We start from the raw sequence: 11,338 nt of genomic DNA on the forward strand, positions 1-11,338 counted from the left end.
CTCATGTCTACTGGGGATGACAAACAGGAAGCAAAATAATTACAATACACTGGGACAAATGTTGTGCTATGGGAATGTATCAAGGGCAATGGGAACTCAGAAAAGCAGCCCCTCCCTGTCTGGGGATTCAATGGAAGACCTTACATGGCAGAGGCCCATGTGAATTGAGACTTAAGTTGGAGTCTCCCAGACAAAGAGGGATGGTAGGTGGGGCATCGACCGTGTGAAAGGGAACAAGAGAACACGTGAGAAAAAACATGCGGGTCTAGTAAGACTCCAGCAGGTGATTAGATTTTACCTCCAAGGCAATTGGGAACCCATGAAGAATTTCACACAGGGAACTAACACAATCAGACTGATGCTTTTGAAAGGTTACTGTGAGGAAATTAGGAGGATGTGATACTGGGAAAAGCCAGCCTGCAGACATATACTGACACCTGCCCAGAGTTCTGCATGTAGGACAGGACACTGAGGATCAGTGAACTAGTGAATGTTCACAGCTCTCACCTGTCCTCAACCCTCCAAAGCATGGAGCCCTATATTTTCCAGACCATTTTTGGAATTTAGTGGGAAAATTAGAATGGGAGACAGAGGAGAACTCGAGTCGAGTGGTTAAGTTATCCACAAAATAAAATGATAAGTGAGAACAGAAGAGATCCAAAAAAAAAAAGACAAAAGGAAAGGCTGCTGGGATGAGATTAGAGAAGCAGGCTTGATGGTGGCAGAGAGCAATTGAAGAGCGAGAGGCGCTGGGAAATCTCTAGGATATGGGGAGTGGTGAGAGGAGAGAAAAGGAGGATCGTAATGCATTGCTAAGATCGTTTAACGCCATTTGATAGAATAGAGAATGGAAATTAGATCTCGATGTGCTTGGAGACTGAATTATGTGGATTGCAGAGTTTTGAAAAGTTATAGCAAGTGTCATTTGATCGGACTTAGTAGAAGTGATCACCAAGCAAAGAGTTTACATACCCGCTCTTTTTTGCCTTAGTGGCTCTTCCCCTGCTAGTTCATGATCGTGGAGAATCTGAAAGGACATTTGAGAAAATTGTCAGTTAGTGTTAGAGATGTTTTTTCATGACAGCTTTCTGCTCACATGCCCCAAAATGTTAAAGCGGAGTTCAGGGCTGCAGATTCTGGGTTAGCACCTGAGCCCAGTGGACGTTGGGTAAACAGCAGCTCAACGGTCAGGAAAATAAAATGGAGTGACCTGGGAATTCACTTTTTAAAGACCAGTCTCTAGTTCCAGGAATGGAAGAAATCACCGTATCTGCGTTTCTCAGAGTTCCAGCAGTTTGAGTCCTGTCAAGAAGTGTAAATTATGGTGTTTTCTAAATCTGCTTTCTGCCTAAGTCTTGAACCCTGAGTCATTCCAGTGACCTTTTCGACAAGTCTCACGATCTCTTCTCAGCACTCGGCCTGTTCCCACTCTAATATTTCTGCGTCATTAGATATATTTTAGATTGTCCATGCTTAGAAATTATTTCTCATTCCCTGATCTTTTTTCCCTCGGATGGTTCCATTGTTGCTTCCTGTGGCAAGAGCCATGAGAGCCAGCTCTTGAGTCAGATTACCTGGGTACAAGGCTGTGCCACTTATATGCTATGTGACCATAAGAGAGATTTATTTATCCCCTCTGAGCCTCTGTTTTCTTTTCTATAAAATGGAATAATAATGGTACCGACCTCATAGAATTGTTATGAGAATTAAGCAAACTGCAACGTGACACATGGTAAGCTCTTAATAAATGTTTGTTACATCATATAGTACAATAGTTAAGAACGAGGACTCTACAGACTGAATTCAAATCTGATCTCTGCCATAAAATGGCTGTGTGGCCTTGGGCAAGTTACTTAACCTCTCTGTGCCTTGGTACTCACCCATAATATAGGGATAAAATAGCTTGCCTTATTAGGTGGTTGTGAGGATTAAATGATTAATAAATGTAAAGCACTGAGACTAGTTTTAGCGACATAGTAAATGTTATTCCATGGCAGAGCATCATACTGTTCTGGGGGCACCATTCACATAGACCCCTCTGTCTACATACTGCCTCTTGCTTTACCTCTATAAAGATCATCTCCCGTCTTTATGTGGCTTCTTTGTTTAAGAACTGACATTGATTGGCTTTGCTGTTGGAGTCATTGCAAGTTCCACATCTGGTAACCACATCCCGACCTGACACAGGTCTCCTAACTCATCCCTGCCTCCAGCTGGGTTTTCCTTTGATGTGCTACCTAATTTGACTCCTTTCAAGCTCAATAAAAGAGCCCCAAATCTATGAAGTCTCCTCAGGTAATCCCTGCCGACTGTAGTGTGCTCTTCACTGTGAACTCCACATACCTATGAACTCCTCCCGAGGCAAAGCTCATTTTGCCATCTGTGGTGTCTACCGTTATTTTCTTGTTATCTCACATCATAGCAATAACAGAAACAATTATTTCTAAGACGTATTCAACACCTTGTGCCAGGCACTGTTAAGTACTTGATGTGTGCTAACTTATTTAATTCTCAAGACAGCCTAATTGCAGATTAGCCACATTTCACTGATCAGAAAACATGGATGGGCACAGAGAGGTCGAATATCTTGGTGGAAGTAGCACAGCTTTTAAATGGCAGAGTCAAAATTTGAACCCAGCTAGTCTGTGCACAATGGCCTTGCATCATCTTATCAGGAGATCCCTCAGGAAACTGTGGGTTCGTCTCAGGGACCCGGTCTCTTTTTACCTAGCATTTTTTCTTCTCTATTGCCTACTTCTGTCCCCTCTTTCTGTTCAATGACTAGTATTAACATCCATCGGAACTGGGGAGAAAAACTGTGTACCTGTGATAGTTCATAAATGTTCCTGATGAAATGAATAGAAAATGGATGATGATTTGAATTTCAAAAACCCAGTGGCTGCTTTGTTTGCAGGGAGGTTATTTTAGCTGTACTGAAATGTGCAGGAACTGAGAAGGAGCAAAGTCAATGCCCGAAAGTAGACAGCTTGCTTTATCTACTCTTCACAGGCTTTGGTTGGGGAACTCAGCCTTTGAGAAGATGATCACTGGCAGTCACCACTAGGCAGCTCTCCCAGGTCAAGATTTCATTTTCTCCATTTTTCTAGTAGGACTAAAGAATTGAAGACTTTCCGTTGGCAGTCGTACGCTAAAATCAAGATACATTTCAATTCTCTCATGCAAAGTATTTCAAATCTTTGTGAGCATAAGGGTCACTTGTCTCCCCTCCCCCAGTCTGATTTAGCAGGTAATGGGTAGGGTGAAGAAAATTGACTATTTAACCTGCTCATCCCTGGATGTGAGGTCACTTTCTGAGAGACACTGGTTTTTAACTGTTTTCTGAATTTTTATTGTGATTATCTAGAACTTTCAGGGGATATCTTTGCAAAGTGCTGGTTCCAGAACTCTTGTCGCCTACTGCCTCTCTGTTGTCCAGTTAGAATTCACAACTTTTTTTGAGAATTATCTATGCTTTGAGCCCTACAATCATGGGGAAAATGGAGGAAAAACACACTGAAAGCAATAAAACCTCTGAGGAGTTCCCCAGTGGTGGTGGTGACTACCCTTGGCCTTCTCAGATTTGAGAAGGAACAAAGAGCTGGCTGCCAAGTCATGGAGCCTGGATTTCAATAAGGCAAATGCTGGAGTCACTCCAAGAACTGAATCCCACAGCCTCAGCTCTTCCTGGTTGGAAAAGTCATGCACTCACTCTAAGCCTCAGTTTCTTATGCAGTGAATAGTAATGTGCCGAGGCACAGCAAATGCCTGTGCAGTCTCTGGTCAGTGGTGTATACCTACGTGTCCGGCTGGCCTAGGGGTCACAGGGGGCCAGCCTTGCACTCTTAAGTCCTCATGTCACCCCAGTTTTGGGACCTATGAGAACTCATGAGAAAAACATAGATCCTTCCAGGGGCTCCCAATGCTCAGCTAAACATTTTCTTCAGATACAATAACAGAGCCTCCAGCTGGGCCTTCTTCAGCTCATCCCTGCAGAAGTACCCAGATGAGTGTCTGAGCAACAAAGCCCAGCTCAATCCAGGGGGAATTTCCTGATAGCCAAGCTTCAGGAGGAAGACACAAGGTCACTAATTTCAGGAAACGCCCCACCTGTCTGACATGATGACTTTACAAATAACTATGTGGGTGGAGGTGGTGGCCTACAATGGGAGTGGACAATCAGTCAATAATGAGAGGTGGCATTTTATGTGTAGAAAAGAAAATCCCCCATGGAATTTGTGTCCCCAAAGATGCCAGCTGTTGTTGCCAGATCTCACTTCTCCTTGTCAAGGCCCTTTTATTCATTTTTCTTTGTCTCGATCTAGAATCCCAGACTTAACATCTTTGTGTCTATGTTAAATAATTGTCTCAGCCCAAGATCCTGTTGGAATGTCTCTTTGCACTGGAATATTAACATAGGTTTATTTCATACTAGAATAGTAAAACTAACTACCAAATCTTAGATACTTGCTCTGTGCTAGTCCCTGTGCTAAGACATACATGTATGAGAACATTCAATCCTTACAAGAAACAGATGAAGGAGCTACTATTCATTCTGATATTATGTAGAGGAAAAAAGTTAAGGAGATGAGGAAACACAACTAAGTTTTCAAAGCTGATGAGGGTCAGAGCCAGGCTCCAGACTCAAGACTGAGGTCAAAGCTGAGAGTCTATAGCCTTGCTGTTCAAAGCCCAATCTTTGGAGCAGGGACAAGGGCAATATTGGGGAGCCCACCCCAGAGTTGAAACTTTCATTTTAAAAAGGGGGATGCATGTGCACAGTGGCGTTTGAGAAGCTGTATCGTTGAATTTCAAAAGCCCATCACCCCATATTTGCGCACCCATGTTCATAGCAGCATTATTCATAATAACTGAGAGGTGAAACACCCAAGCGTCCATTGATAGATAAATGAATAATGTGGGATATACATACAATAGATCATTATTCAAAGGAAGGAAATTCTGACACATACTACCGCATTGATACATTTTTAGGACATTATACAAAGTGAAATAAGCCAGTCATGAAAAGACAAATATTGTATGATTCCACTTATACTATACATGGCACTTAGAGTTGTCAAAATCAGAGAGACAGAAAGTAGAATGGTAATTGCCAGGTGCCAGGGGGAGGGGGAATGGGGAATTGCTATTTAATAGGTATAGGTTTTCAGTTTGCAAGATGAAAATTTCTACAGATTGATTGCACAACTAAGTGAATGTATTTGACACTACTGAACTGAAGAGTTAAAAATGGCCAAGTTGGTAAATTTTATGTGTATTTACTATAATTTTTTTTAAAAAGCTCATCACCATGTTTTGCATTTAAACTGGTAGAAGTTCAGCTGCGGGAGCTGGGTGGCAGCTTAGGGCCATATAAGCTAATAAGGCAGGTTTAAGTACACTTCTCCAATGGGGGTCTTTGGCCTTTGGGCTGTACAAAGATGCTATATCTTGAAGGCAGATCTAGGGGAAACAAAGTGAGGCCCTTTGGAGTAGTGGTGGGGCCTTCCAGGAGAGTAAAGTTTAAATTCTACTAGCATCCCTAGGAATTCAGTGGCTTATCCCTGACCAGCCTGTGCCACCAGGCAGATGGAAGGGCTCTGTTAGGGCCACTGAAATGAAGACCAACCTGGTACAGTAAGAGGGCACGGCTGCAGCCATGAACACTAAGAAATTCTGGAACAGAGGTAACACTAACCCCATTGCTGACATCACCTCATGTTCTGTCTTTCTCCGCACAGGCCTGGGGTAACTGGACTGACCCTGTGATTCCACAGGAAACATAAACATTTTTCTCTATTTATATGAATAAACCACTGCACATGACTGTACGGGTTATACCCTGCACTCTGGAGTTTGAGAGGAGAGACATAAAATATACCTCCCGAGTCATGAGAGATATAAAGAAAAAGACAAAGAAACCTAAGTTAAACAATGAAAGACACTCAAACAGAAAATAGGAAGTATATAAAGTCATAAAACAAAATCCTGAAAGTAAGATCAAGCATTTTAAATGACATTAAATGTTAATAAATTATATTCCACAAAGTCAGATTTGCTCAGATTTGATTTAAAAGAAAAAAAAAACCTTTAAACACATGCTGTTTATAAAAGAAGCATCAAAGCAACATGATATATTAAGGTCTAAACAAAAAATAAAAGACAAAGATCAGACAAACATAAATACGAAAACAGAATTGACAACTGGAATAGAAGGCAAAGAATTATCATTTAAAAGTACCAAGCAGGGGAAAAAAAGAAATGTTTTACAATATTAAAATCTACCAATGAAGATAGATAGATTTATATATGTATATATTAAAAAAAACCACTAGTGACAGTATAAATAAAGTAACACTAAAATATCTTTTTAAAAAATGAGTAGGAAAAAAATACAGTAAGAGACCTAATAATAGCAAACAGTGCTGTAATGTTTGATATGTGCCACGAACTGTTCTAAGACATTTTATAAATATTAACTAATTTAATTCTCATAGCAATCATAGGAAATCAGTACTATTATTATCATTGTTTTACAGAGGAAGACACTGAGACACAGAGACAATTACATCAGTCTCCCAAGATTTCATAACCTCTAACACACTCTGTCTTTGGTGCATGTTAAGTGGAGTAAGCTAAGGAAGGAACAATCCAATAATTCTTATAAAAAATAAAGGAGTACTTATCACCCCTTTTGTCTAGCTAAACTCCCATTAACTTCCCGGAGACAAAACGACCTGGATAATTTGTCAGTGAAAAGCTTAAGTGATAGCAATGGCCCCTTTAGATATAACTACCTGTAATTGTCACAAGTACACATACAGATTAATGCTTTTTGAAACGTGTTCTAGCCTGATGCTCCAATTAAAATGAATCCTTCAAGAACAGTCCTCTAAATCTGCATAAAGTCATTGTCGTCAGTTTCACAGGGTGCAGCTTTGGGTGTAGAGATGGCAATTTAGTTATGGGAGTAAGCTTGAGGGATGTTCACTTGATACTACCGATTTCTGAGTATGGTAAATTGTAGCCCATTAGATATGCTAATATCCATTTATGTTCACCATCCTCATCCCCATCTGCAATATTTTCTCGAAGGCTCTCAAAAAATTTTTTGAAACTAATTTTTATCTGTGACATTCCAGGAAATCAGAAAAATGTGACAAGGAAAAATATAACAGATATGGATTTACTCACCAAAGGATGAACAATAGACTCTAAATTCAAGCTCAGTGTAACTTGGGAAGAATAAATCACAATGATCACAAAAGACATCATGGTTCTCCTAGGGGATTTCATTTCTTCAAGTGGCTTTGCCTGGAATGGAAATGAAATGGTTTAGAGATAGAGCATTTTATTTACGAAATATGGAAAGAGCTTGCAAATCTTGTCTTGAAGGTCATACTGCAAGAGGACCTTTTCAATAGAGGGGAGAAAGGAAGGAGTAACTTTACAGAACAGTGTGTGCTCCAGACCCTTGGGAAATGTCAGGAAGGATGAGGGTTGGGGAGAATGGTGGATGGTACCTGTAAATAGGACAAAGGCGAAAGACATTTGGGTACATTTCTATATACATAGAGAAGGAGAGAGAGAAGGGATGAGAAAAGAGAAAGAGAAGAGAGAGGGGAAGTGAGAAAAAGGGAAAGACTCTGGTAAGAAATACTTAACATTGTGATTTAGTATACATAATATGTAAACAAAATGTTCAAAGAACAATACTTACCTTTTCTACATGCAACACACTCTGACAATTTCAATTCTAGTCTACCTTATCTTACCCTATTTTTCTTTTAATCCTGGTAGCAACCCATTAAATTGACTTCAAGACCCATTTTAATGGGCTACGACCGATGTATGGAAAATCCTGAATTTAAGTCATAAAATTATAAGTTGTATTTCATAATCTAGTCATACTATAGTATGTAACATAGAATATTAATATCATAATATATCCCATCCTATGTATTGATTTTTGACAGCCTTCTTTTTATAATGCTGGTGATGAAAACAAAGATTTTAGTGGCCAGATTACTTATGGTGGCATTTAAAAGGAAGAGTATCAGATGGAAGAATCCCAACTCTCATGGATCTGAGAACCAGAACAAACTACTTTGTGCAGATTCCTTTTCTTACAGACTTTTCTATGTCCTTGTATTGTTCTGGAAAGAGCACTAGACTAAGAGACAGAGATAAAGATTAGGATTCAGGATTACTATAAACTAATCGTGCTTCTTTGAGTAAGTCACTTATCTTCACTGAGTCCAAGTTCCCCCATCTGAGAGGTGGGTATAATTATTTCTCCTCTAATTCTCTCACAGACTTTTCTGAGACTCAGATGCAATTAAAAACCTGAAGAGCTCCAGGGATGCAGTCTGCAGTGGTTTTCACCTTGATTTCTAGTGGAATCCGGAGGGCAACCATCAGGAAGGGCAGGCCTTGGCCCAGGCATTGCAGGGAATGCCACGGGACTGTGGCCAGGATAACACACAGAGGCTAGCCAAAACTTACATGCCAGGGGGAATTGTGTTTCAATCACCAGTTGTTGGCCACCTCCTTTTCCTCTTCCCCAGTAGTAAAGACGGAAGCATAAGGCTCTGGAAAACTGACCCAATTGGCAAGTCTGGCAATCAAATAAATTTTTAAAATTCTGCAACTCAATGGCTTTTCAAAAATGTTTGCAATTTAGGTTACAGGAATAGATATTTAAAATCAGATATGTCTGCTGTAGAGAAATCATAGCAACTCATTGCTTAGTTCTCTATTAGAGGTTTTTCTTCCCTTGTTGAAAGGGGGTGGGTCTTTGTGGGTATTGGGCAGGCCGATTTAGCTTGGTGAAGCAACCGTTTTGGGGATGAATCGAGCATTTAGGTGGCAACTTAATCTTTCCAGGCCCAAATTTAGTGCGCTATCCTAGCTGGTTCCCTATTGAGGCAGTTAATCAGATTTAGTAACTGAATGGGCCTCCCTTAGTATGCGACACCCAAGGACGGACTCAGATATTAGAAAGACTAAAGCTGACTTCATATCCTTCCATCGTTGCCCAATGTTGGCCTTTTTTGTCAAGTTAGCAAGAATTATAATGTTTCCAAATGGTTATTTATGGTCCTTTAATATAGGCCACCAGCCACTATTGTCCCCATCTTCCCCTAGATTATCCCACAGCAGTCCTTTATTAAATCAACATTCTTTTTTCTATTAACATATTTATTGACAACAAAATCACAAGTCGGTAGAAATAGAGATGTAGGTGGAACCCCACTCTGGGGAGGGGTTATTTAGGTGCGGAATAATGATAATTGCTATGCGCAGTCGTCAGTTTCACAAGGATGAGGGATTCTCCACTTGAAAGAAGAATGCCACTACATTGAGAGAGGTAGTCTCAAAATATTTTGCAACCAGTGATTAGAACAGTGATACAACCAAAAATCAGTTCAGCTTCTGAGGTGGCTATTACATTTTAGGAGAGACCTGAGACAAACTTTTCTTACCTACATCATTAACCCTCCAGCTCACATCTATTCTTGTCTGTGAAGAAGCCAGTGAAGCTGTTTAACTTGGGTAATGGAGGGAAAAATCTCCAAATGCATCCAGTTAAAAGTACAAAGCATTTATTCCACATTCAAGACAATGTGTCTTCAGTAGGGCTCCCTTTATTGTAAATCCCTTAGCAGTTCATATTTCTTTCAAATTTCTGGAGTAAAGGGCAGACAACAGCTAAGAGACACAAAAACAGGGGCAGAGAGAGAAAGAAAATGATCTGATAATATTCCCAATTTCTTTCTCTTTTAAAAATATAAGTCCTGAATACTCTGCGCTAAAACTCACCAATCTGTATGAGCCAGCTGTATCTTAGAAAAAGCTAGGAAATATGATTTCATGCCTAATATTAACCCTTTGGTGATGAGCAACTTCCTGGTCTCCTCTGACTCTATTTTCCTTTCTGTGAAGTTAGAATTGAGAAAGAGGCACCCTGCCATCATATGCCGGGAATAAGTCATTGGGATTCTCAGCAGCACTACATTTGGAGGGTGAGAGTCTGGGTTCCTTGAAGTGGTCTCTAAGGACATTCTCCTGCAGAGTGATTATGCATCAGGAGCCTCATTGTGAAAAGGGTCCAAAACACATCAGGGAACGGTTCTCCCAAGTTTTAGAAACAACTGATGCTTAAGATCAGCTGCTTTCCTGGAAATCCTTCATCAGCCTTGACCTGCCCAGAATTTCAGTAGGAAAGGAAATAAATGGGCCTTTGTACATTGCAAGTTCAAAGCATGTTCACAAAATGACCACATCTGTGAAGTCCAATGACCCAATGTCATCATCAAATTGTGATTCTAAGCTCTTTCTAAATAAGGTAGTAGTGGGATTCTTTCTGGAAAAGATTTATTTCTTAAGCTCTACACAGCTCTGCCTTCCTGAGCTCACTGGTATTCCCAGCCCCTCTCCCCTGGGGAGCATTGCCTTGATACTCTACTTAGCAACTCTTGGGGAGTAAAACAGTAAGAAGTAAAAGTGAGCCTGTATTTGATCAGCCTCTGCTCAGGTGCCTCCTCCTTCCTTCAGTCCAGGGCTCTGCTCCTGGCTTTAGCCTGGCACATGGACCCTCTCCTAGCATCACCAGGTACCAGCACCCTCGAAGGAAGTTCCCTGAAGTATTTGTGTATCATCAGCTTTGGTGGTCTGAGCATCAGAACCATCACATGGGTAGTTTCTTTTTCTGTTTATTTGTTTGTTGCATTAATATTATCCCAGATCAAATGAGTCAAAGTTTCTGGGGGGTGGTAGCTAAGAGTCTGTATGCATCTCAGCTGCTTTTGATGTACAGCAAGGTTTGAGGTTGCCAGATCCATATTTTTAGCATTTCATTGCTCTTTCCACATTCCCCTGTACACTTCTGGCACTTTCCATCACCAGCCTGTAGCTCTCCCTCTACTAAAGGAATTATGTAGAAACAGAAACTTCAGGGGGATGCATTTAGGAGGCAATGAGTCAGTGATGGGTGAGTAAATGGATTAATGGGAGTATGGACTTAGAAGTGGTCTATCCAATAGTTATGATGCAGTTCAATCACCTAGGCTGTTATTTGAGCTCGTGTTATATGTCTCATATGCTGTCAAATGTGTTGTGCACTTATGGACCAACAAATACAGATAGCTTTTTATAAGCCCAAAGTTGTGCATTCACAAATCGAAATGAGTCATGGTTTTTGCCCCCAAGAAGCTCTCAATCTTATTAGGAAGGCACAAAACATGCAATTAAAATAATATAGACTGAAATAAAAACAGAAGTTTAAAAGGCACTATTTACTAAATGACTACCTACTATGTACCAAACAGTGCTAAGT

The 11,338-nt window shown here is 40.5% G+C and overlaps 1 protein-coding gene across 1 annotated transcript in view; it reads right to left on the reverse strand.

Annotated features, from left to right (window-relative positions):
- The window catches only part of ADGRF5 (adhesion G protein-coupled receptor F5), a 64,363-nt gene extending 57,067 nt beyond the window's left edge, over positions 1 to 7,296 (reverse strand). The window contains exons 1-2 of the mRNA XM_011354790.1: positions 7,195 to 7,296; positions 973 to 1,027 (exon numbers count right to left, since the gene is read on the reverse strand). Coding sequence (XP_011353092.1) covers positions 973 to 1,027; positions 7,195 to 7,296 — 157 coding nt within the window. The remainder of the gene's footprint in view (positions 1 to 972; positions 1,028 to 7,194) is intronic.
- Between the last annotated feature and the right edge of the window lie 4,042 nt (positions 7,297 to 11,338).

Source organism: Pteropus vampyrus, unplaced genomic scaffold (genome assembly GCF_000151845.1).
Source record: "Pteropus vampyrus isolate Shadow unplaced genomic scaffold, Pvam_2.0 Scaffold18, whole genome shotgun sequence".
In the NCBI taxonomy this organism is placed as follows: Eukaryota; Metazoa; Chordata; class Mammalia; order Chiroptera; family Pteropodidae; genus Pteropus; species Pteropus vampyrus.